Source organism: Podarcis tiliguerta (genome assembly GCF_965153285.1).
Source record: "Podarcis tiliguerta genome assembly, chromosome: 8".
Classification (NCBI taxonomy): domain Eukaryota; kingdom Metazoa; phylum Chordata; class Lepidosauria; order Squamata; family Lacertidae; genus Podarcis; species Podarcis tiliguerta.
Window position 1 is genome coordinate 4,917,184 of NC_139541.1, and position 26,363 is coordinate 4,943,546.

Genomic DNA, 26,363 nt, shown 5'->3' on the forward strand with positions numbered 1-26,363 from the left:
TGTTAGATATCCTGTAGACTGTCCCCGGGACAGGTGACGCTGCTGATCCCTTATTTTCAAATCTGAAAGTTGACAGCTATGCTTGGCAGGGGCTTGGACTCGATGGCCCTTGTGGTCTCTTCCAACTCTATGATTCTATGATTCTATAAGATCTTTCTGACGGTAAGAGCTGTTCAACTGTGGAACAGACTCCTTTGGAAAGCGGTGGGTTCTACTTCCTCGGAGGTTTTTAAGCAGAGTTTGGATGGCCATCTGTCGTGGATGCTTTAGTTAAGATCTGTGCATTACAGGGGGTTGGACTAGATATCCCTCAGGGTCCCTTCCAACCCTACAATTCTATGATTCTATGGGGCTTTGGTGGTGGTGGGGTCTTTACACTGCTGCATACACTGCCATGGATTTTTAAATTACTTTATTTAACTTGTAAATTTTCTTTTCTTTTTGGCAGCCCCTGCAGGAACCAGTCCTCAAATGAAATTAGAGAGCAATTCTTGGGAGGTCATCAGGCCTTGAGCTCCCGTGTCCTTCCCAACCCAACCTTGGGACTTGAAACAGGCCCTGACAGATGGCAAGGCGATAGGACGGCCATTGTCTTGATGGGCAGCTCACAAGTTGCGTTGGCCCGGAGCGGATGTTGGTGCTGATCCTGGCTAGAAGAGGGAGATGCCGCCACACAAGTCGATGTCCAGAATGAGCAGATTGACGCCTGCACAGCCCTTGCCTTCAACCAAGGGTCGGGGCCCTGAAACGGAAAAGGAAGTTTTCCAATGTTACTTTTTTTCCACTTTTTATGGAGAGCCAAGTAGGAGTCTTGAAACACTCTCTCAGAAATGAAATAATCTGTACTTCCAAACACGCGTGATGATGATAATAATAATAATAATAATAATAATAATAATAATAATAATAATTTATTTATACCCTGCCCATCTGGCTGAGTTTCCCTAGCCACTCTGGGCGGCTCGCAATCAAGTGTTAAAAACAATGCAGCTTTAAATATTAAAAACTTCCCTTCAGATGTCTTTTAAAGATAAGATAGCTTCTTATTTCCTTCACATCTGAAGGGCGGGTGCCACTACCGAGAAGGCCCTCTGCCTGGTTCCCTGTAACTTGGCTTTTTGCAGTGAGGGAACCGCCACAAGGCCCTTGGCGCTGGATCTCAGTGTCCGGGCTGAATGATGGGGGTGGAGATGCTCTTTCAGGAATACAGGACTGAGGCCATTTACACAGAGAGAGCCTGCTGGATCAGTTTGCATCCTGTTCTCACAGTGGCCAGCCAGATACAGTACATCAATGGGAAACTCGCAAACGTGACCCGTATGATATAACCAATATGCTCAAGACTAATCAATGCATGAATGGGTTAATGTCATAGAGTAAGCTGGCCTGCCAGGCTTAGCTAGGAGGTCATTCCCCCTCACCTTGGGGGTGGAAGGCTTATCAAGCTCTTTGTTCTTCCACTTTCCCACCGTTTTGTCCACCTTGTGAACCCTACTGGTAAGGAGTTCTGAACTGGTTGTTCCAAGCTCAGACCCTGTGGCTTCAGCAAGCCATCTTTGTGTTTCTATACAAATAATTTAGGAACATTCACCACATTGGAACCTAAATTTGCTGCCTGTGTTTTTCTAACTGCTATATGAAAAAGCACATGAACCTGACCTTTGAAAAGTCTGTAAGTATACCTTTCTTAACTTACCAAATGTGTGGTCTCTTTCTATGCTAGAGAAGTGGGGAACTTTGGAAGCAACTTAGAAGAGGGTATTTTAAAGGTCTAACAGACTATATTTCGACACTTTACTTTGCTACATATTTTGCGATTTTAACTCTCTGCTGGATTTCTCTCACCAAAGAGTACTTGTCACAAATCTGTATCTTGGCATCCAGGGAAGTCGCCTTTTTCTACCTATACAGTGGTACCTCGGGTTAAGAACTTAATTCCTTCTGGAGGTCCGTTCTTAACCTGAAACTGTTCTTAACCTGAGGTACCACTTTAACTAATGGGGCTTCCCACTGCCGCCCCGCCGCCCCGCAATTTCTGTTCTCATCCTGAAGCAAAGTTCTTAACCCGAGGTACTATTTCCGGGTTAGCGGAATCTGTAACCTGAAGCGTCTGTAACCCGAGATACCACTGTAATTTATTTTTTAAAAAATCAAAAAACCGAAACCAAATGGAGGAGCAACTCTACTCGCCTGGGGTTTCCTGCAGAGGCAGACTTTGGTCTTTTAGATTTTAGCAGCGCCCTGTGCGAGGCAAAAATTCACACACACCCCACACACCTCGCCTTCTGTTCTGCTCAATTCACTACGTCATAGTTGCAACGCCCTGTGGCACCCCCTAGGTTCAGCGCCCAGTGCAAGGGAACCGGTCACGCTGCCCTAAATGTGCCTCTGTTTCCAGCAAGTGGGATTCAGAACCATTGCCACCACCAACCATGGCGGCAGAACGTAATCACTGTGGTTAGTAGCTACTGATAGCCCCCTTCTTCATCATCAGTGGCGTAGTGTGGGTTGTCAGCACCCGGGGCAAGGCAAGTAATTTGCGCCCCCCCCCCTGCTGCACTGTCCCTCCCCCAGATAGTCCCTCGCTCTCTCTCCGCTCCGCACCGCACGCCTGGCACCCTCCCCTCCACAGTGGGTGGCAACCCGGCGGCTCGGATTGGATTCGCACAGCCAGCACTGCAGTGAGAGAGAGTGAGCCAGCCAGGTAGGGGCAGAGAGCTGCGAGTGCAAGCGCGCCCCCCCCAGATGTTGCGCCCGGTGCGGCCGGCCCCCCCTGCACCCCCCACGCTATGCCACTGTTCATCATCCCTGTAATGCTGTTCTGATGCGACAGAGTAACCCAGCATACCCTGGGTCAGGCTTCCTCAACCTCGGCCCTCCAGATGTTTTGGGACTACAATTCCCACCATCCCTGACCACTGGTCCTGCTAGCTAGGGATCATGGGAGTTGTAGGCCAAAAACATCTGGAGGGCCGAGGTTGAGGAAGCCTGCCCTAGGTTTTTATGAAGGGGACTCCTTCACAACATGCTGCCTGCTGTCAGTGCAATGGGATTGATGTTTCCTTTGCCAATTTAGTCCCATTGCGTGCTGTGTTTTAAACTGATTTTAAGCTGTATTTCAGGCAATTGCTGGATTTTATATTTTTAATGTATTATATACCGTATTTTTTGCTCTATAAGACGCACCAGACCACAAGACGCACCTAGTTTTTGGAGGAGGAAAACAAGAAAAAAAATATTCTGAATCTCAGAAGCCAGAACAGCAAGAGGGATCGCTGTGCAGTGAAAGCAGCAATCCCCCTTGCTGTTCTGGCTTCTGGGATAGCTGCGCAGCCTGCATTCGCTCCATAAGACACACACACATTTCCCCTTACTTTTTAGGAGGGAAAAAGTGAGTCTTATAGAGCAAAAAATACAGTACTTTGATATACACACGGCGTTTCCGTGTGCTGCTCTGGTGCCGGTTCGCCGGAGCAGCTTCATCACGCTGGCCACGTGACCCGGAAGTGTCTCCGGACAGCGCTGGCCCCCGGCCTCTAGAGTGAGATGAGCGCACAACCCTAGAGTCTGTCAAGACTGGCCTGTACGGGCAGGGGTACCTTTACCTTTACCTTTATACTTTGATGTTAGCCGCCCTGAGACCCGTTTGGCTGGGGAGGGCAGGATATAAATAAAATTAATTATTATTATTATTATTATTATTACAGTCATACCTCATGTTGCATCCACTTCGGGTTGCGTTTTTTTGGGTTGCAGACTGCCGAAACCCGGAAGTACCGGAAGCGCTGAATCGCAGCACGTGCATGGAGACATAGGTTGCGAATGCATGGATCACATTCGCAACCCGAGCGTCCACTGTATTATTATTATTATCATTTATGTGTAGAAAATGGCAGCCTTGTCATTAGCTCATTTAGGGCTTCTGCCCTTCCCGCCTTCACACTCAGTTCCCTCTCCCCCCCCTTCCGGACTAGGTGACTGTCGCTGCCCAGGCTGAATGACATAGTTAAACTGTGGAACTCCCTCCCACCAAGCTAAAAATGTAAATGGTAAATGAGCCCCTGACGATTAGGTCCAGTCATGACCGACTCTGGGGTTGCGGCACTCATCTCGCTTTACTGGCTGAGGGAGCCGGCGTACAGCTTCCGGGTTATGTGGCCAGCATGACTAAGCCGCTTCTGGCGAACCAGAGCAGCGCACGGAAACACCATTTACCTTCCCACTGGAGCAGTACCTATTTATCTACTTGCACTTGACGTGCTTTCGAACTGCTAGGTTGGCAGGAGCTGGGACCGAGCAACGGGAGCTCACCCCGTCGCGGGGATTCGAACCACCGACCTTCTGATCGGCAAGTCCTAGGCTCTGTGGTTTAACCCACAGCACCACCCACGTCCCTTCAACCTACCCACCAACCTAGGAGGCTTTAAAAGAGGGTGAGACCAATGGAGTTACCAATGTAACATGAAGATCTCCTCAACGCATCACTACAAAAGCCGTTAAAACGTGTGGTCGTCCCTTAAAAACGTTCTGAAATTCTGGCCCAACTCACTTTGGAACTCGGTAGCCCAGTAAGTAGTCATGCCTCCACAAATGGCTTGGGCCGGGGCACCATAGTCAGCGATGTTTGTGACCACCTTGCGAGAAATCCCATAGCTTCTGTGAAGGGTGTTTAAGGGATGCCCCTGGGAAGAAAAACAAACAAAAGGACAGATCCATTCATGCCTAGGTCCAGGGGTGCCAACTTGAATGAAGTACAACAACTTAGAAAGAGTAAAAAAATTGACGTCTTAGAACAAAGGAAGGAAGTCAATATGTGTATATGTATGTAATGATTAGATTAGAATGATGAAATGGATTTATTTGTTGATGTGTGGTTTTTTGTGTTCTTTTTTCTCTTGTGTGTTTTTTTCTTGTATGTACTGCTTTATTTTGGATTCAATGTTTGTAATTTTTGTTGTAATTTTGCATTGAAAATAAAAAAGTAAAAAGTAAAAAAGTATCGGGGGCGGGTAAGTGAGCACACACACACATGAATGAGAGAGTCTGTTTGTGTGTGTTATTCCACAGTGCTTAGCTGCGGTGCTTTGCTTCCAGACCAGTAGTTTTAATGCTAGAAAGCCTGAGAATGGTTAAGAGATGGTACAGTTTCTACCTTTCTGTTTGCCAGTAGCCTCTCTGGGCACTCACAGGGGAAAGCTGGGATTAAAAAATTGGTACCTCTCGAACATTCGTATTGTTATATGCAATGAAATAAAATAATTAAAATTGAGGGAAGACAATGTTCCTACCCCCACCCACAATAATAGTACTATTATGGGATTGTGAATGGAACCTCCCAAATCTGCTGCAGTGTGTGTATGCTTATTTTTAATTCAGTTGTATTTTCCTCCTCTCTCTCTCTCATTCTCTTTCTTCTTGTATGTTATTGAAGTATGTGCTCTTTTTTAAGTCAATAAATTGGTAAATAAAAGTTTAGATAAGTTTTTATAAATGTTTTTTCTTTCACTGCAGGTTTTTAAGCAGAGATTGGCTGGCTGCCTGCCCGATACTTTTGTTGTGGTTCCTGCATTGCAAGGTGTGGGGCTAGGTGATCTGTGATTCTATTATTCCTCCCACTGATTTCTGTCCCGCAGATTCCTTCATTGGAGGGGGCGGGGCACCATTTGGATCGCCCCACATATTTGGGGGGCCAGCCCCAGTTTTGTATCTCCACCTTGACGTACCTCGTGCATCATGCTCTCGAGATTTGAGATACTTGGAAAGCTCTGCCGATTCATCCTGGACATGACACATAGCCTCCTGAAAGGCATGTGGTAGATAACAACCCCCTGGGAGACACAACGGCAAATATATGTCACGTGAGAGATGGCCCCAGGAAAGTTCAAAATCAAAGAATAAAATGAGGACTCAGTACAGTACTGAAAACTCACAACCCCATAAGAGAGAGCCAGTGCCAGCCCCACAACAGTGGCGTAGCATGGGGGGGGAAGGGGGGGCCGGCCGCACCGGGCGCAACATCGGGGGGGGGGCGCTCACACTCACAGCTCTCTGCCCCTACCTTGCTCACCCACTCTCTCTCACTGCAGTGCTGGCTGTGCGAATCCGATCCAAGCCGCCGGGTCGCCGCCCACTGTGGAGGGGAGGGTGCCAGGCGTGCGGTGCGGAGAGAGAGCGAGGGACTATCTGGGGGAGGGACAGTGCAGCAGGGGGGGGGCGCAAATTACTTGCCTTGCCCCGGGTGCTGACAACCCACGCTACGCCACTGCCCCACAAGCACCACTGTGGCATCATAACAACAACAACAACAACAATTTATTTATATCCCGTCCTCCCCAGCCGAAGCTGGACTCAGAGCAGCTAACAACAGTAAAAGTAACACAGTTTACATAAAATCACAATCTATTAATTGAAATACGTTCTAAAACCAATTCATTCTAAAATCAATTCAGAGTCAAATTGATGGCAACCATTGGGCTAGAGTTCTGTGAGGATTACAGAAGGAGAGACGGGGTCAGACTGTGCCTTGGCCAAAGGCCTCATGGAACAGCTCCGTCTTTCAGGCCCTGTGGAAAGATGTCAAGTCCTGCAGGACCCTAGTCTCTTGTGACAGAGCGTTCCACCAGATTGGGGCCACAGGCAAAAAAACCCTGGCTCTGGTTGAGGCCAGCCTAACCTCCCTGTGACTCAGGAACTCCAAGATGTTTTTGTTGGAAGACCGTAAGGTCCTCCGTGGGGCATACCAGGAGAGGCAGTCCCGTAGGTTTGAGGGTCCTAGGTCGTATAGGGCTTTAACGGTTAAAACCAGTTAAACCTGATCCTGTACTCCACCGGGAGCCAGTGTAGCTGGTAAAGCACTGGGTGAATGTGATCCCGCTGGAGTTTCTGGGTCAGTCTCAAGGGCAGCCCCACGTAGAGCGAGTTACAATAATCCAGGCTGGAGGTGACCATCGCATGGATCACAGTTTCTAGGTCAGTGTTAGGGTGTTGGCCCAGGACCTGCAAGAGTCCAGGGTTCGAATCCCTACATGGCCATGAAGCTCCCTGGGTAACCTTGGGCCAGTGATTGCCTCTCAGCCTAACCTACCTCACAGGGTTGTTGCGGGGGATTAAATTAGGAGGGGGAGAACCTTCGATTCCTTGGAGAAAAAGGTGGGATATGAACGCAATGAAATAAAATAAGATAATAATAAAATAAGTGGTAGACACCGGTTTAGGCGGGGTGTATAACACGGCTTCTGAGTGCACCCCTCCCCAGTGGGAGAACCATCTTTTCCTTCATCTGAGGCAGCAAAATGCATTCCTTTCAGGAGAGTTTAACAGGTTTGCCTAGCTGCTGTGGGGAGATCCCACCCCAGGACAAAGGATCTCACCCCAGGACAGAGTGAACAGCTTTGCGGCTGAACGGCTTGCTTTGAAACTTACGCTGTTGTAGTCCACAATGGCGTTGGTGGAATGCCTCCCAGAGTAAATGTTGAAGGCAGCGACGTTGGTGTTGTGGTTGATGTTGACAGTTTGGTACACGGTTCCTCCATCGTTTCCCTTGTTTATGAGCTGGATAGCCTAGAGACAGAGATCCACCGTCAGACTTCTACAAGACACTTTGGGGAGACCAGAAAACAAGATCACGTGGTCCAGCCAGGAGGGACTGGCCAGCCAGATGCAGAGCTGTCAGCTTACAGATTGGAAAATAAGGGACCAGCAGCCTTGAAAATAAGGGATCAACAATTACTTTGATAAAATACATATTTTGTTGCGTGCAAATGGCTTTAGATACCCATTAGGTCCATAAATTACCATATAGCATATATTCAACACAAATATATGATAGCAGGACATAGAAAGGGCCCCATTACCTTCAGTAGCTTATTTAAGGGACATCATCAATAAGGGACAGCAGCGGGACATGGCGCTGGGATAAGGGACTGTCCCGCCAAATAAGGGACGCTTGACAGCTATGGCCAGATGGGCGGGGTATAAATAATAAATTATTATTATTATTATTATTATTATTATTATTATTATTATTATATCATCTGCCTGACTGGAGATGGCCAGGGACTGAACTTTGGACAGCCTTTCCTAGACTGGTGCCTCCCCCTGTGAAATATACTCAGACTGCATTCTGAATCCTATTGTTCTAGGACCAATCAGACTGCTGCATTTTGGATCCTATTCAACTCAGTACATAACACCCTGCCACCCAGATATTTTGGACGACAATTCCCACCACCCGGGCCAGCATGACTGTAGGATGCTGCAGTGAATCAGAGATGCAGTCCAGAACATCCCTGGGGGAGAATATTCTTCGGTCAGGGAGTCATAACAGAAGAGCCCTGGTCACCTGATCTTTGACATCATTTCAGACATCCTTACAGATTCCATTTATTGCCAGCTGGTGAATTCACCGCTGATCTGAGATCCGACCTCATCCCAGGGACTTAACTCATATGACAGGTTTTGACCAACTGATCTTGCAAATGGAGTCACGTGGCTTCTGGACAAGACTGAATCCCATTCCTGAAGACTGGGAAAGGTTGTGGAGGAAAGGGATCAAGTTCACTGCATGTACGGTGTTAAAGGAAAATGTCATGAAAATGATGTATAAGTGGTACTTAACCCCTGTAAAATTAGCAAAGATTTACCATAAGAGTGCTATATGTTGGAAATGTAAAGAAAAAGAAGGTACTTTTTATCATATGTGGTGGACCTGTCCCAAGGTGAAAGACTTCTGGGAGAAGATTTATAATGAACTGAAAAAAATGTTGAAATATACATTTATTAAGAATGTATATTTCTTCTTGGAATAATAGGTTTGGAATTGCCCAAGAAAGATGCTAGATTGTTTTTGTATGCCACAACTGCTGCTAGAATTTTGCTGGCTAAAAACTGGGAAATACAAGAAGTGCCAACAGTGGAGGAATGGCAGATGAAGATGATGGACTTTTGGGAGCTAGTTGACCTAACTGGAAGAGCACCAGGAGGAATGGAAGAAATTTAAAGACTATTTAGTTAAATATGCTAAGATAATCTAAATAGAAATACTTGCAAATACCAGATTGGCCTAGGATTTAAATATGTGATGTTATAGAAAACTATGTCTGAAGTGAAAATGAAAAGAAAGAAAGATGTTAATTGGCTAAGTAAATTTTATGTGAAAATAGTTTTGGAAAACTGTTACAATGATATACATGGAAACTCAGCCGGGGGTTTCAAGGAAATCATCCAACAATGTAAACAAAAGTGGAAATATTACAGTTAAGATTTATGTTTGTTTGTTTGTTTGTTTGTTTGTTATAAATTTGGAAAATTAATTTGAAAATTTGAAAAAAAAGACTGAGTCCCATTCCTCCCTTTTTTTTACTTAAGTTTGTTGTGGCATTTGGTCTATCATCTATCTATCTATCATCTATCTATCTATCTATCTATATCTATCATCTATCTATCTATAGCTATCTATCTATCTATCTATCTATCTATCTATCTATCTATCTCTATCTATCTATCTATCTATCTATCTATCATCTATCATCTATCTATCTATCATCTATATCTATCTATCATCTCTATCTATCTATCTATCATCTATCTATCTATCATCTATCATCTCTATCTATCATCTATTTATTTCAAAATAAATAATAAAAATGCACAAACACACATAAAACCTCAAGAGAGGTTTACCAAAAATGATAAAGCAATAAAATTATCACTAAGATAAATTGGGAGCAAGAATTTAAGACATTCAAGCATTTAAAATAACAATTGACTAAAAACAGATTAAAACAAGCCACTTGTGCATGCAGAGGTTAGCAGCAGGAGAGGTTTCGGGGCAGGAAGGCAGAAATGGGAGCAAAGTTGACTACTTACGTTGCTGGCAATTGCTGAGTGAATAAGCAGCCCCAGGAGGCTGGCAAGAAGAATCTGCAGAGAGGAAGGAAAATAAGAGGGTCAAGGGTTAAATTGCCAAATACATATTTCCTTTGTCTGTGAAAGACCAGCTTGAATAGAACACTGATGTTTACGTTGTAAACCACCCTGTGATCTTTGCATGAAGGATGGTAAAATAATAATAATAATAATAATAATAATAATAATAATAAGTGTTGAACATTGCAATTTCATTTTTAAAAAAGCATTTCGTTTAAAATTAATTCAAGGATTTTTGTGCAGTGTGGTGAGATTTTATACAATATGCTAATGATAATAATTCCACTTGATTCTAGAAGTAAATAGGAACGTTTGGCTATCGCAAAAATATAAGAGGTTGTCATCCTGTTTGTGGGAAGGACTGTCTTCCACTATCTTTTTACTTGAACCTTGTACTCCTGATGATAAATGGCATAATACCAGTTTATTAATATCACCAGAATGCCTACAGTGAAAAATAATAATATTTATAATAAAAAATAATAATAAATCGAAATTACATCTATTTCTTGGTACTGGAAAAGGGCCATTCTTGCATTACCTATTGCTTATACAAGTTATGCTGGTTGAATATGTATTTTGCTATTTTTAAAACTAATAAAAATATTTGAAAAACTAAAACCTTGCTACTACTACTACTACTGTTTGCAAATGAATCTATTTTGCAATGGCAAGGGGTGTTCTGTATCTCCATTGCTCCTCTTATTTCATGAAACAATGTAAAAGGCCAGCTGATTCAGATCAAATCCAGAATGTCTTTGGGGTTTCTTTTTAAATATCCAGAATGAGACCAACAACCAAAATCTGGTTCCATAGCGTAATGTTTTTCAGGCCTGCGTATCCTCCAACGAAAATAGGGACGTCCTAAGGAAAAGTGGGACATTCCAGGGTCAAATCAGAAACCAGGACGGCTTCTGTAAATCTGGGATTGTCCCTGGAGAATCGGACACTTGAAGGGTCTGAGTCTGCAGGGATTCCTAAAAATGAAGGCTGCTTTGGACCAGACATTTCAGCATTTCCCAGACAAAATGCACTTTTGCTGTTGCCTTGTAGTGGAAATGATCAGGGATTTGGTTATTTGTAAAGGTAAAGGTACGCCTGCCCGTACGGGCCAGTCTTGACAGACTCTAGGGTTGTGCGCTCATCTCACTCTATAGGCCGGGAGCCAGCGTTGTCCGGAGACACTTCCGGGTCACGTGGCCAGTGTGACAAGCTGCATCTGGCAAGCCAGCGCAGCACACGGAACACCGTTTACCTTCCCACTAGTAAGCGGTCCCTATTTATCTACTTGCACCCGGGGGTGCTTTCGAACTGCTAGGTTAGCAGGCGCTGGGACCGAGCAACGGGAGCACACCCCGCCGCGGGGATTCGAACCGCCGACCTTTCGATCGGCAAGTCCTAGGCGCTGAGGCTTTAACCCACAGCGCCACCCGCGTCCCTTGGTTATTTGAGGAGACCCAAAAAGTGATGTTTTGAATTATGGTGCTGGTTTTGAATTATGGTGCTGGAGGAGACTCCTGAGAGTCCCATGGACTGCAAGAAGATCAAACCTCTTCATTCTGAAGGAAATCAGCCCTGAGTGCTCACTAGAAGGACAGATCCTGAAGCTGAGGCTCCAAGACTTTGGCCACCTCATGAGAAGAGAAGACTCCTTGGAAAAGTTGGGAAAGATGGAGGGCACAAGGAGAAGGGGACGACAGAGGACAAGATGGTTGGACAGTGTTCTCGAAGCTACAAACATGAGTCTGACCAAACTGCGGGAGGCAGTGGAAGACAGGAGTGCCTGGCGTGCTCTGGTCCATGGAGTCACAAAGAGTCAGACACGACTAAACAACTAAACAACAACAACAACAAAAGAAGTGATGACCTTCACGGGTACCAAAAGACATTTGAAAAACCCAGCTGGTGACTAGGGCCAGATGGAGCCCACAAGTCTTAGGGTTCCACCTCCTTGAAGACACCTAGAACCTCTACGAACTACACCTGCTTCCATCACACACCTGTGAGCAACTGAGTCTTCAGCTAATTTGGCCTGATCTCTGAGCACCTGGTGACAACTTTGTCCCTAGTGAGAGCAAAGCCCAAGAGATGGACATCTGTACTTAACCCTTGAGATTGAAACTGAGGAAGGTACTCACAAACGTCTTCATGGTTGTGGCTCCAAACTGGAATCCAGGCCAAGATGGGTAAGGAGCAAGGAATCGCCAGACCTTATATAGCTAGCTGTGAGAATTATGCAAATACACATCACTCTAATCAAACATTTATTTTTCTCATTTGGGTTTTATGGGAAGCTCGAGAGAAAGCTAAATATTTCTTGTTACATATTTACAAACGAGGCTGAGTGTCTAAGTAAAGATCCCTATGGCAGGGTGACTGATGGCCATTTCTTTGCAGTGATTTCTTCACTCTTTTCACTTGATTCTGACCAGTGTAAATGTAAGATTGGAAAAAGGAGGAGCCGAGGGTCCCGAAATTGACTGATCCTTCCATCCTTATGCTTGACGCAACCCAACAGCTGCCTCTCTCTGCCACCCGCCCTTGTAGGTGTGTAGAGACATCCCAGGCCCTTCTCAAACTCTTGTGTGGTTCATTGAGACACTTAGAAACAAGTTCCTAGCCCTCTTTGTTTGCAGAGATATAAGGAAAAATACACAAGCAGTAATAAAAAAGCGGAACAGCTCTGTCTCGCAGGCCCTGCGGAAAGATGTGAAGTCTCGCAGGGCCCTAGTCTCTTGTGACAGAGCATTCCACCAAGTCGGGGCCAGTACTGAAAAGGCCCTGGCCCTAGTTGACCAACCTAACCACCTTGCAGCTTGGGACCTCCAAAGTGTTGTTATTTGTGGACCTTAAGGTCCTCTGCGGGGCATACCAGGAGAGGCAGTCAATTCCTCTACAGTACTAGGAAACTCGGGGCAAACTGGATGTGATGGTCCTCCAATATTACTAGCTAGTCCTTGTACTGTCAAATTTTAAAAATACTGAGTAGTGGAGGGGTCCTTTTCTATAGGACATTCCTGGGTTAGAATTCAAATAAACCTCAGCCCAACCTTTAACCTGCAAAATTAAGGTTGGGTCACATCACATGGCTGATGAAAGCCAATCCTAGACATTTTCATGTACAGTGGTACCTCGGGTTAAGTACTTAATTCATTCCGGAGGTCCATTCTTAACCTGAAACTGTTCTTAACCTGAAGCACCACTTTAGCTAATGGGGCCTCCTGCTGCCGCCGCGCCGCCAGAGCACAATTTCTGTTCTCATCCTGAAGAAAGGTTCTTAACCCGAGGTAATATTTCTGGGTTAGCAGAGTCTGTAACCTGAAGCGTATGTAACCTGAAGCATATGTAACCCGAGGTACCACTGTATTGTAAACTTCCTGGATGCAGCGAATTCAGGGAGCAATTTTTCAGCAATAACTCCTCAAACCCCTAAACCTGTAATTCAGCAACCAGGGACCGTTCTCACAAAAAATAAAACCCAGTTTAGAAAGAACACAAAGAACTCTTCCCTTGTGTTGCTGGTACGAGACCCTGATGTGCAATCACAGAAACAATAAAACTCCAGCTTTCTCTTGAAACAAAAACAAAAAAACTTTATTGTCATTGTTAAGAATCCCAAAGTGTGGTACAGTGGTGCCTCGCAAGACGAAATTAATTCGTTCCGCGAGTTTTTTCGTTGTACGAGTTTTTCCGTCTTGCGAAGCACCACTGCATTTAAACACTGGCAACGGCGGGGAGAAGCAGGACAGCTGCCGCAGCTGGTACCTCAGACTCACCTGCACGTTGTGGCCACCGTGCGACGCGGCTGCTGGAGGGCGGCGGGGCTCAGGAGCGCGACTCCAGGGAGAGAGAGGTGCTGGCGGCAACGGCTGAGGGGAGCGCGCGAGGGGGGTGGGCAGTGGCGCGAGGCAGCCGGAAGGTCGGCCGTCAGCCGGAAGGTGGGAGGGAGCCGGAGGAGCGGGGAAGCGAGCGTGCGTGCGTGCAGTGACCGTCGCCATGACACGAGAGGCAGGGCTGTTTCGTCTAGCGAAGCAAGCCCTTAGGAAAATCCGTCTTGCGAAGTACCTCAGAAAACGAAAAACCCTTTCGTCTAGCGAGTTTTTCGTCTTCCGAGGCATTCATCTTGCGGGGTACCACATCATACCATTTGACTGGGAATTTGCCCTTAATGAAGGCGCAAGGAGACCAGACACACCTCCACCCTCTTCTGATTTCCTGAGATTGAAAGCATTTGGTGTTTACTGGGTAATCATCCATGGGATCCAATCCCAAACTTCAAACAATGAAAGCTTGTTGTTTGCTAAACAGAGTTTACTCAGAGATGAGAGAAAAGTCTGAAGGTGTTTGTCTTCAAGGTGTGGGACAGATGATCTCTTAGGAGTGAGGCAAATATTTGACAAAATGTGTTAGAACCAGTCCTTCTCTTGGGTAACCAACCCACCACCATTCAAAGCCTTCTTATCCCACTTTAACCAACGGCAGCTTCCCTCCCCCAAAGAATCATGGGAACTGCTGTCTGTTAAGGGGGCTGAAAATCGTAGCTCCGTGAGGAGTGAACTACAATTCCCAGGAGTCTCTGTGGGAAAGCTGTAACAGTTAAAATGATATAAATTGTTTAAACGTGCTTTAGGTGTATGGCCTTGGCTTTGTTGGTACTGGGGACGTGGGTGGCACTGTGGTCTAAACCACTGAGCCTCTTGGATTTGCTGATCAGAAGGTCGGTGGTTCGAATCCCCGCGACGGGGTGAGCTCCCGTTGCTCGGTCCCTGCTCCTGCCAATCTAGCAGTTCGAAAGCACGTCAGTGCAAGTAGCTAAATAGGTACCACTGCAGCAGGAAGGTAAACAGTGTTTCCGTGCACTCTGGCTTCCGTCATGGTGTCCCATTGCGCCAGAAGCAGTTTAGTCATGTTGGCCACATGACCTGGTGTAATAAACAAAAATTGTTTTGTTTGAATTGAATTGTACAGTTTAGTCAGCCATGGGGCAAGCATGTTGCGAAAAGCTTCATAAAACTCTCCTGTAAAGCCATCCAATCCCGGAGACTTTCCAGATTTTAAATTCCTAATTGCCTCTAGAACTTCTTCCTGAGAGATGGATTGGTTTAGGTACTGTCTGTGCTCATCTGACAGTGGCTGAAAATCTACCTCTGAAAGGTAGTCGTCTGTTAATTGTTGAGGTGGGTTGTCAGGTGAGTACAGAGAAGCATAATATCCTTTAAATATATTGCTGATCTCTATTGTGTCATTGCATACTGTCCCTTCAGAGTTGCAAATCCCAGTAATTAGATTTCTATTTCTACGTTTTTGACAGCATTTGCTAGCAGTCGAGGCGCTTTGTTGCTAAATTCATAATAAACACTCTTAACTCTAGCTAAGGCTTTACGTATTTGTTCAGATTCTAAGAGCTGCAATTTTTGCACATGCAGCTTTTAAAGCTTTAAGAAATTTGGCCGTTCCTGACTTGTGGTGTTTGTCCTCAAGCCTTTTAATTTCTGCAGTGGGAATTTTAACCTCGTGTTCATTGTCTTCCTTCTTATCATCTCACCAATGCAGTGTCCCCTTCATTGCATCCCAGAATATAGCGGTGTCTATGCCTGGCAAGTCATTCTTATAAAGTAAAGGTCCAAAGATTTAGCTAAATAATCTTTAGACACTGCATCAGGTAGAAGTACCAATTGTGGGTCCTGCTGTGGGGAAGTGCACCAAAGTTTAAGTTATGGTTATGAAGACTGGTGCATGATCAGAGACTGTCACAGACCCAATTTCTGCACTCACCACCTAATGAAGATCACCTTTGAGTATTATAATTGGGTTCAGCTCTACCTCTCTTTTAAATCAGAACCAGTGAAGGCGGTGAAGGTCCTGTGTGAGTGTCTGGAGGCAGTTGGAGGATGGATGGCGGCTAACAGATTGAGGTTGAATCCTGACAAGACAGAAGTACTGTTTTTCGGGGACAGGAGGCGGGCAGGTGTGGAGGATTCCCTGGTCCTGAATGGGGTAACTGTGCCCCTGAAGGACCAGGTGCGCAGCCTGGGAGTCATTTTGGACTCACAGCTGTCCATAGAGGCACAGGTCAAATCTGTATCCAGGGCAGCTGTTTACCAGCTCCATCTGGTACGTAGGCTGAGACCCTATCTGCCTGCAGACTGTCTCGCCAGAGTGGTGCATGCTCTGGTTATCTCCCGCTTGGACTACTGCAATGCGCTCTACGTGGGGCTACCTTTGAAGGTGACCCGGAAACTACAACTAATCCAGAATGCGGCAGCTAGACTGCTGACTGGGAGCGGCCGCCGAGACCATATAACACCGGTCTTGAAAGACCTACATTGGCTCCCAGTAGGTTTCCGAGCACAATTCAAAGTGTTGGTGCTGACCTTTAAAGCCCTAAACGGCCTCAGCCCAGTATATCTGAAGGAGCGTCTCCACCCCCATCGTTCTGCCCGGACACTGAGGTCCAGCTCCGAGGGCCTTCTGGCGGTTCCCTCACTGCGAGAGGCCAAGTTACAGGGAACCAGGCAGAGGGCCTTCTCGGTAGTGGCACCCGCCTTGTGGAATGTCAAAGCGATAAACAACTACCTGACATTCAGAAGACATCTGAAGGCAGCCCTGTTCAGGGAAGTTTTTAATATGTGACATTTTAGTGTATTTTTCATCTTTGTTGGAAGCCACCCAGAATGGCTGGGGAAACCCAGCCAGATGGGTGGGGTACAAATAATAAATTATTATTATTATTATTATTATTATTATTATTATTATTATTATTATCATCATGCGTGACATTGATTCATGAGAAAAACATGAGAATTCCCTGCCTTCCAGAAGCAGTGCTTGCCAGGTATCCAACCAGGTCCCATTCAGTCAACGAGCGTGGGTTGGAGACTTTGTTCACCGATCGGTGCCTGCGTCAGTCCTTAGAATCATCACTGCAGCAATTGAAGTCTCCTCTTATTAAGGTCCGCCCTCTTTTAAAATGGTCTAATTCTGTTAGTGTCTTCTGGATAAAGTCTTGTTGTGCTAAGTTGGGTGCATAGAAACAGGCGGTGGTGATTGGATGACGCCTGTGACACCACAAATGAAGAGGTACCTGCCTGCCGGCTCTGCCAAATTTTGCTCAACACTCAGAGGGCAGCGCTTGCTTATCAGGACAGCCACAACTCTGGAGTTCCTTGCCTATCCAGCGTCCTTTCGGTAAAGCAGCCCTCTGGTTCCTGCTTTGATGTGTCTCCTGCAGGAGAAGAATGTCTAGATGTTCCCTCCACAGGGCTGCCTCTACTCTGACTCAGGTCCGCATATGCAAATAAGGAATTGAAAGTGACGTTCAGTGATTGGATAGTTACAGAAAGTTGTTACTGTTGCTTTGTAGTTGAGCTCTACATAAGCAGGTTGGCTGAACCCTTCAGTTCAGTTCTGTTCTGGCCTGTGAATAAACAAGAGCTGTCTGAAGAATCGCTGTGTCGTCTGATATGTTCACCCACATCTGGAGCCAGGGCTGCCTCTACATTGACTCCCCTCTACCGTTGAAGGAAAGAAGCTCTATTGTTTGACTTGGAAGAATCATAGTAATGTTGGTAGAGGTGCAGATAGGAGAGAGTTAATTCCCAGGTAAGCAGCTCCTGCTCTATTAAAGATGGCATTTTTCAAGAAACTCATTTTTTCTGCTGGGCTTTTAACTTGAAAATCAAGCAATATAATCTCAAACTGGGTAATCTTGGGACACACACTCTGTCTCAATCTAGCCTACCTCACAGGGTTGGGGAGAGGATAAAATGGCCGATCAGGGTGGGATTGAAATGTGACAAATACATAATGAAGAGAGACTTTTAAAATTCTAGGCACATTTTAATTGGCAATCACTCCAAATGCAGTAGTTTTTTTCCCTCATGCTCCAAGCGTAAGATGAAAAGGAAATGAAGAAAACCCGGGGTGAGAAGCTGTTTCTTTCATCAATGGACAAACACTGCGGTGGGGAAAAGTGGGAGGTTTATTAAGACATCCTTTCTCCCCCACAAAGGCTGATGTGCAAGAGCCAGAGGATATTGGCTTGGAAGCACGCTCCTGAACTTTCTCCTGGAAAGAAAAGAAAAAATGGAACAGAGAGCATCAGGCAAGGTATTCGGGTGGAATTAAATCATTTGATTTATTAATTTATTTTAAAATGTGTTTGCTTTTAAACAAATACAGTGGTACCTCGGGTTAAGTACTTAATTCATTCCGGAGGTCCGTTCTTAACCTGAAACTGTTCTTAACCTGAAGCACCACTTTAGCTAATGGGGCCTCCCGCTGCCGCCGCGCCACCGGAGCGCGATTTCTGTTCTCATCCTGAAGCAAAGTTCTTAACCCGAGGTAATCGTTCTGGGTTAGCGGAGTCTGTAACCTGTATGCAACCCGAGGTACCACTGTACATTAACCATTAAACACTTATTCAGGAGTACAGTTAATGGTGTGTTTTTTTCCTGTTGTCTCTAGACATACACTAATACATTCAGCAGTCAAACATATTACTTGATTAAACCTCTCCACTGAGAATATTGAGTGGTTGGTATACAAGGTCTTGGTTGGTGTACAAGGCTGGTATACAAGGCTGGTATACAAGGTCTTGATTTTGGTCATTAACATTCTTAATGAAAGGGGTCAATGTTTCTTGAAGGTGAGACCTTCAGACATTGCTGCATCCCAGATATTATTTTCCCACATGTTCCGTGGTATTTGGAACATGGGAAGAGATAGCATCAGACAAGGCATTTGGATGGAGTTAAATCATTTATTTAATGCATTTCTTTCCCACCCTTTTCTCCAAGGGGCTCCAGGTGCCATTCCTGATTCTCCTCCCTCATTTAATCACCACAACCACCCTATGAGGTAGGCCAGGCTGAGAATGACCAGCTCAGGGTCACCCAATGAGCTTTGTGGCTGAGGATTTGAGCCCTGATTTCCCAGGTCCAAGCCTGACACTCTCACCACTCTGCCACACCAGCTCTCACACACTTTATAGAACCCTGCAGCTCATGTTACATCAACAACAGAGACAACTGATGCTGTTTTTATGCCAGTTCAACCACTGTGGCTTTCCAGTCGCTTCAGTGGGGCTGCAATGATCAGCCAGGGCCAACAATAGAAGTGGGGGAAGGCTATAAGATATGTTTCATGTTCAATGCACAACCAATTCTGAGTAGCACTTTGCAGAAATGCACCGTGAACCGAGTATTTCTACGGACATTCGCTTCTGCCCTTTGACATTATGAAGGGGCAGCTTCACCCAATTATATGCAATCACATTGGAAGGTTTCCATAAGTGAACCCCATGCGAATGCAACAAAGTTGTTGTGTGATACTCATTCTGTTGTGCTACCTCCTGCCAACCTAGCACTTCAAAAGCACGTCAAACTGCAAGTAGATAAATAGGTACCGCTCCGGCGGGAAGGTAAACGGCGTTTCCGTGCACTGCTCTGGTTCGCCAGAAGCGGCTTAGTCATGCTGGCCACATGCTGGCTGGAAGCTGTACGCCGGCTCCCTTGGCCAGTAAAGCGAGATGAGCGCCGAAACCCCAGAGTTGGCCACAACTGGACCTATTGGTCAGAGGTCCCTTTACCTTTATGTTGTGCTACAGATCCAAGTTTAATGTTCCAAGTATACAGTTCGTTCAGTTCATGGGTGTGCTTGCATTATTGATATGTCATTAGAATCTCAATATTTTCAGCGGGTCTGCATATTATCATATTTATTATTAACCTAAAACTGAGGCTGCACGTTTATTTTATATCCAGTCTGAAGATTTTTAGCCAGCTGCCCAATCAGTTTATCACTAGGGTCAAAGCTGTGCTCCGTGGCCCTGGGGAGGACGCAGTGGGGAAGACGACCCCAAAAGGGGTTCCTTTGTGATTCTCTAGTTCCATGTATAGTGCCACTCTCGACATCCGGAGGGGAGGGGGGTTGTGGGCTCACGCCCCATTCACACCAAGGGAATCCCGGGATCATTAGTATTCATTATTCACCAATCGGCTGGCGGCAGGGGCGGGACTTGTAAGGGGCATTTAAGGTCGGGGCAGCCCATACTCGCCCCTTTCTTTTCCTTTCAGCAGCTGCGGTTTCCCTCCCTCCTGCCCTTTAGGTTCTCATTTGGACTTTGCTATTGGCTTCGGCTGGTCGCCGCAAGGGGCCTGGTAGGAGTTTTTCCATTTGGCTAATTGGCTATATTTTGGAAGCCACTTGGTTTTTTCGCCTACCTCGTAGCAAAACGTCACAACACCTTTGGTTTTGGCGGTTAGGCATTGGCAGGGGTATTATTATGCAAATGAGATGGGGGGGGAGGAACGCCATCACCTCCCCCAAATGCTGAAGGGTAGTTCGTTAAAGGGGGGGCGTCGCCTCGTCCAAAACCTATGGAGGCTAGGGCCTAAGGTGCGCTCCCGAGCGGTAACCCCTCCGGGAGCGCCCAGGGATGTGCATCTCGGGGGCTCCCCCTGTTGGTGCTTAACCCTTCCCAGTTATACCGGATAGTCTGTTAGGGCCAATGCCTAAGGCCAATACCACTCTTACCTGTAATCAATAAAGTTGTGGCCATTTTTTGCCCATTAACCTAAATTCGGTGTCCTGTGTCTTTATTTGTTCCATTCCATGGGAGGGGGCGGGAATAGCCACGCAATTGTGTGGAAGGGGAAACAAACTCAGCTTGTCCCTGAGGCCGGAATACACTCTTTTCACTCTGCAAACCCCTTTCAGTTGAGGACTCACCTGCGAACTCATAAGCAGCATAGGTAGGGATCCCTCGGCACAAGGCTTCAATGTTCTTCCCATATGGGGCCAGGTTAGTGATCTTCTTGTGAGTAACCATGTAAGTGAGTTTCTTGGGTGCCGGCCCTTTGGTACGATCCTTCTAAACAGGAGGGAGCAACGACACAGAATTGAAAGACGGGACTGAGTGGGTCATGTGCATTTTTGTGACCATTGGCTGGAGAATTCAATCACCAAATTCAAATAAGCAGAAATCTTGAAGGACAACTTTGGATGCACTCCTATTATTTCAGGAAATGCTAATTTTGAAGGCCTTATTCTTCAAGAACTTGTCTAATCCTCTTTGAAATCCACCCAACAAGGCTCCTCTTGTCTTTACCTGTTTTTCCTTGATGGCTTCTGGAAGAGTGGTCACATCTGGCATGACATTTCGATTCATTTTGGTAAGAATGCAAGATTTCTTGGAGAGGATCCGGGTTGCCATGTAGCCCTGCCCAAGCAAAACAGGAGTAGTCAGATGAGCATTACGCAGGAAGCGACAATTCTGTCAATTTTACTTTCTTTCAGTTTTCTAGTCTTAAACTCGGCTCGCCCCATTACCACCACAAACTCACAACCTTCAAAGAAATAAAAAGTCTTGCATACAATATTCCCTCATATAGTGCAATTTTATATATTCTGTTCACTAATATATAAATTTACAAATTATATTCCTTCAATTTATTTTTGCAAACTACTTTCAGTGGGGGGTTTCTCTGCAATTGACCACTGTATAAATTTTATGAAATAAATGCATGCATTTTGTGCAGTTTTTGGATGGTGAACTGCATTATGAAATCTGCAGAGTTGTGCCTCATTTGGCATATTGCCTTGGGAAGTAGAGATGAGGCAGGTCTGGAACTGAGCTTCATTTCACCCCTTCCCCAATACTGCATACTCTATTGTTCTTATAAGGTAAAGGTAGAGGGACCCCTGACCATTAGGTCCAGTTGTGGCCGACTCTGGGGTTGCTGCGCTCATTTCGCTTTATTGGCTGAGGGAGCCGGTATACAGCTTCCGGGTCATGTGGTCAGCATGACTAAGCCGCTTCTGGCAAACCAGAGCAGCGCACGGAAACATGTTTACCTTCCCGCTGGAGCGGTACCTATTTATCTACTTGCACTTTGACATGCTTTCAAACTGCTAGGTTGGCAGAAGCTGGGACCGAACTGTCGACCTTCTGATTGGCAAGTCCTAGGCTCTGTGGTTTAACCCACAGAGGCACCCGTGTCCCTGTTCTTATACCATTTCGGAAATCACAAATTCGATCGATTCTTTTTTTTTATGTGAACTAAACTGAATTCCTTCCTTATCCCAAGTAAAAAAACAAAGGCATCTGAACGTGTGGGTGCTCCTTACAGTGCCGTAATCCCAAATGTTGTTCCAGGAGTGCCAGCCATTGTTGTTGTCCACGTTGACCACCTGCTTTTGGTTGTCAATGCTCACAGACTGATGGGAATGGCCTCCCACATTTCCCTGGTTCTTTTCGCTGATATTCTTGAGTGGGAAAAATGAAGAACAGCAAGACAGTCAGATTTTCAGTGTTCCAGATTTCGCAATAAGCATTTCTTTGTAAATGCAGAATAGAACAAAAAGTGGACATCCACTTCAGTAAGCATGACTGAAGCCAGCTCTCAAGCACAGTTCAGTCTGAAGCATTGTTTTTTTCAAGCTGCGTTTGGAGATGATAGAATCCTAGACTTGTAGAGTTGGAAAGGACCAAAGGGTCATCTAGTCCAACCCTCTGCGATGCAGGAATCTTTAGAAGAGCACCCGCTCCTATCCCTCAAAATCTGGCAAATTGGCCACCCTACGCAAGGCTCAAGAATGTCCCCATAGCTGCTGTGCCCACATTCACAATGCAAGAGGGTCTCATCATGCAGAATTCTACACCAAGATATAAAGGCAACCTCAGAGCACATCCGATTTCGAGCTTCTAAGAGCAGCAACAAGACAGAAATAATGTAATGAGAGCAGTGTCTTTAATCTGTCTTAGTACTTACATTATCGGCTAAGGTGGGGGCTAGGAGAACGCCCAGGAGCGCAACACTCAGAGCCTGGAACGGATTTCAGAAGAAGAGTAGCGTTACATGACAGTCATGTTCTATTTATAATCAACTCGGGTTTTTAAAAAAATTCAAACATAATCTCAGTACTGTATTTAGAGTACTGTAAACTAATCTACAAAAAAACCACAGCTCAGGCTGTGAATCCAGGCGTTTCTCGCTCACTCCTTTGCTGCATAAAGTGCCTTTACTCTTTGCCTCCTATTTTGGACTTCCGGCAACTAGAGATGGATTCAAGTATGCACTGGCTATCAAATTATTCTGAGTGGGGGCAGAGAAATTTCCCAAGTGCCTTGATTTCCAATGTCCAACTTTGACATTAGGATTCCGGCTGCAGCATCCTATGTACGTTCAGTTTTCCAGTAGCTAAAAGGACAGCTGTGTTTGTTAGTGCATGGGGGTTACTTCGTGTCTTAAGATTAAGACCGCAATCCATCACAGAGTTAAGAGCTCTTAAGCACAGCGGCTTAAGTGCATTCATGGGCAGGAGGGCTGTCTCACCATGAGTGTGTTTCTTGCATATTCCTCAAGGAGCTGAAGCCCATCAGGTCTACATATGATGTAGCAGATTTATTTTATGTTATTTGTTGCATTGCTTTTCCTCCAAGGAGAGTAAGCTTCTCCCCATATCATTTAATCCCCAAAACAGCCCTGTGAGGTACGTAGTTCGCTGGGCGACCTTGGCCTAACCTACCTCACAGGGTTCTTGTGAGGATGAAACGGGGGGTGGAGAATCATTTATATCACCTCAAACTCCTTCGGAGAAAAGGCAGTCTATAAATGTCATAAAATAAATACATACATCAACGAAATCTAGAAATTGCTTCCCACAAAAATAAGAGGTTTTAGGGATAAATTGGGTTTTCTGTCGCATGGGCTTTCAGTAGAAAATGAAAAGTTGCGTATACTCACAATCAGCTTCATTTTGTCGCTGGAAGAGGTGCGGGATCAGCTAAAGGGGAACCCTTCCACTTTATATACTCTGGTTTTCAAATATTAGGTGTGGAGAGTCCGGAGGGGTAGGGCCCCCTTATCACAGTGGGGCTGGTCCTCCTCAGACCTGGGGCATGTTGGCGAAGGACAAGGAAACCGGGTGACGCCTTACAGATAAGCCACACAAGGCCGATAAAAGATATAATCAATACACTTTTTGATAACATTTGATTGCGCAGAAGGAATGGGTGGGAGGCGTCATTTTAAAACTGCTGAATTAAGACCGAGTTTAATCCCACAAAACAAACACGGCTCGCCTAGTAAGCCTGTTGTGTGAAATGTCAAGTAACGTTTCAACATCTGCATTGATCAGGACGGGCAGAAATCTGGATTTTTTACATTTTTAAGTTCCATTCTTGCTTTTAGTGTGGCATTCAGCTATGTTTTACTCAACGGAAATTAGTGAACATGACTAAGTTAGGACTGTTAATTTCAGCGGGTCTACTCTGAGTAAACCTAGTTGGCTACCACCCCTAGAGTCGATCTAATTTTCAAGGAAACATGAATTTAACACGAGAAAACGTTCTGAGGTGTGTTGCTCCAATGGCGACAGTTCTTTGTCTTCCCTGCTCACATCTTTAAATTGATATAATTAATTGACCCATGCATACACGAAAACTGTTTGCGAAGTCCAACAGCCTCTTCTGTTAACACCTGTAAGCAAGGAAAAGGTAAGGAAAAGGGACCCCTGACCATTAGGTCCAGTCACGGACGACTCTGGGGTCACGGCGCTCATCTCACTTTACTGGCCGAGGGAGCCGGCATACAGCTTCCGGGTCATGTGGCCAGCATGACTAAGCCGCTTTCGGGCGAACCAGAGCAGCGACGGAAACACTGTTTACCTTCCCGCTGGAGCGGTGCCTATTTATCTACTTGCACTTGGACGTGCTTTCGAACTGGTAGGTTGGCAGGAGCAGGGACCGAGCAACAGGAGCTCACCCCGTCATGGGGATTCGAACCGCCGACCTAGACTCAGTGGTTTAGACCACAGCGCCACCTGCGTCCCTTTTAAGGAAAAGGTGCCCCTTTCAAAAGAACATGCTGATAGCGGTATGGAATCGCTGAAAGAATAAATTTGGTGGAGCACTTACCACTTTCTGTAAAGAAAAGATACAGACCATCTTTCCACGGATATAAAGTTAAGTTCTTACACTGCGGATCTTTGCTTAAAACATGCACAGTTCTTCACATCTGGCACGAATGTTTGGAAAAGTGACATTTATTCACCCCAACTCTCCCCAACTTGGTACCTTCCAAATGTCTTGGATTACAAATCCCATCATCAGTTCCCAACCATCAGAGCTGGGCTCCCGCCAGCCTGAGCAGCATAGCACTAAGCTGGGGGCAGGGGTGCTGAAGGGGGGTTGTGTGGGCTCCCTGGCCGCGGAAGACAAAAACCAGCAAGGAGACAGAACTGGCACAGCCATTAGGCAGGCTGAGTCCACTACCTCCAGCCCCAGGAGACACACCCATGGGTGCCCCACCTGCCTAGCTGCCTCTGACAGTGATGGAGAAGAATCACCACCATTGGTACCAATTTTGGGCAAGATCACAACCATTTGGGGCATGATCTTGCTTGAAATTGAAATCTTCCTTTATGCTCACAAGATTAAATGCCTTCCCTTCTGCATTCTTCCCTTCTGCAGATTCTTACATACTCCATATCAAGCCCGTCTGTGTGCCTGCAACCAAGTACAGTGGTAATTCGGGTTAAGTACTTAATTCGTTCCGGAGGTCCGTTCTTAACCTGAAACTGTTCTTAACCTGAAGCACCAGTTTAGCTAATGGGGCCTCCTGCTGCTGCCATGCTGCCGGAGCACGATTTCTGTTCTCATCCTGAAGCAAAGTTCTTAACCCGAGGTACTATTTCTGGGTTAGCAGAGTCTGTAACCTGAAGCGTATGTAACCTGAAGCATATGTAACCCAAGGTACCACTGTAGTACCTGATTCAATGGGCCACAATCTCAAAGATTGCCCTTTACACAGCAGACCTCGCCAACTGATGCTGAGCAAAATGTTTGTGCTGGGCCCAGGAGTTAATTTGAGCAATGCAATGCAGCCCAGGTCCAATCCCGAATACAAGGATTCCATTATTAGTCAGCCCAACACGGCCAAGGCATGACACAAGGCAGGAAACCAGGCTAGGTCAGGCACAGGATCTCAGACAGGTTCTAGCAAACAGCAATGTTGCTCCTGCAACCTGGGGCAGGGTCCGACAGCCTTTTATCTTTGTCGGGGTAACGGCTGGTACTGATCCCTGGTGATTCACCTCCCTGTTTCACCTGAAGGCGAGCACTCCTCCTGCGAGTACTCAGGTCTCTCCTTCTCTCAGACTTTAGTCTCTGCAGCTCGGGAGACGTCAGTGGGTTACTAGACCCGGGGCTGCCTCAGCCTCTCCTGACCCAACTGGTAGATGAGCAGCTGTATGTTATGTACTGAAGTTCTCACCCTGGGCCAGCAGGGGGATACTGTAGATAGCTATGCAAATGAAGGATCGAAAGTGACGTTCAGTGATTGGATAGTTTTAGAAAGTTGTTACAGTAACGTTGTACTGGAGCTCTATATAAGCAAGCTGACTGAACCCTTCAGTTCAGTTCTGTTCTGGCC

At 45.9% G+C, this 26,363-nt stretch overlaps 2 protein-coding genes across 2 annotated transcripts; both read right to left on the bottom strand.

Moving 5' to 3' along the window:
- Nucleotides 1–395: 395 nt before the first annotated feature.
- On the bottom strand, nucleotides 396–12,109 carry LOC310683905 (gastrokine-1-like). Its single transcript, XM_083454378.1, has 6 exons — nucleotides 12,066–12,109; nucleotides 9,868–9,921; nucleotides 7,423–7,560; nucleotides 5,724–5,828; nucleotides 4,550–4,682; nucleotides 396–742 (listed from the first exon to the last, which is right to left on the bottom strand). Exons 1-6 carry the CDS (start codon nucleotides 12,075–12,077, stop codon nucleotides 651–653), a joined length of 534 nt encoding a protein of 177 aa, XP_083310504.1. The 5' UTR covers nucleotides 12,078–12,109; the 3' UTR covers nucleotides 396–650.
- A 5,636-nt stretch (nucleotides 12,110–17,745) lies between these two features.
- On the bottom strand, nucleotides 17,746–23,818 carry LOC310684140 (gastrokine-1-like). The gene is made up of 6 exons (XM_083454621.1): nucleotides 23,676–23,818; nucleotides 22,701–22,754; nucleotides 22,057–22,194; nucleotides 21,038–21,148; nucleotides 20,659–20,800; nucleotides 17,746–17,994 (listed from the first exon to the last, which is right to left on the bottom strand). Exons 1-6 carry the CDS (start codon nucleotides 23,685–23,687, stop codon nucleotides 17,912–17,914), a joined length of 540 nt encoding a protein of 179 aa, XP_083310747.1. The 5' UTR covers nucleotides 23,688–23,818; the 3' UTR covers nucleotides 17,746–17,911.
- Between the last annotated feature and the right edge of the window lie 2,545 nt (nucleotides 23,819–26,363).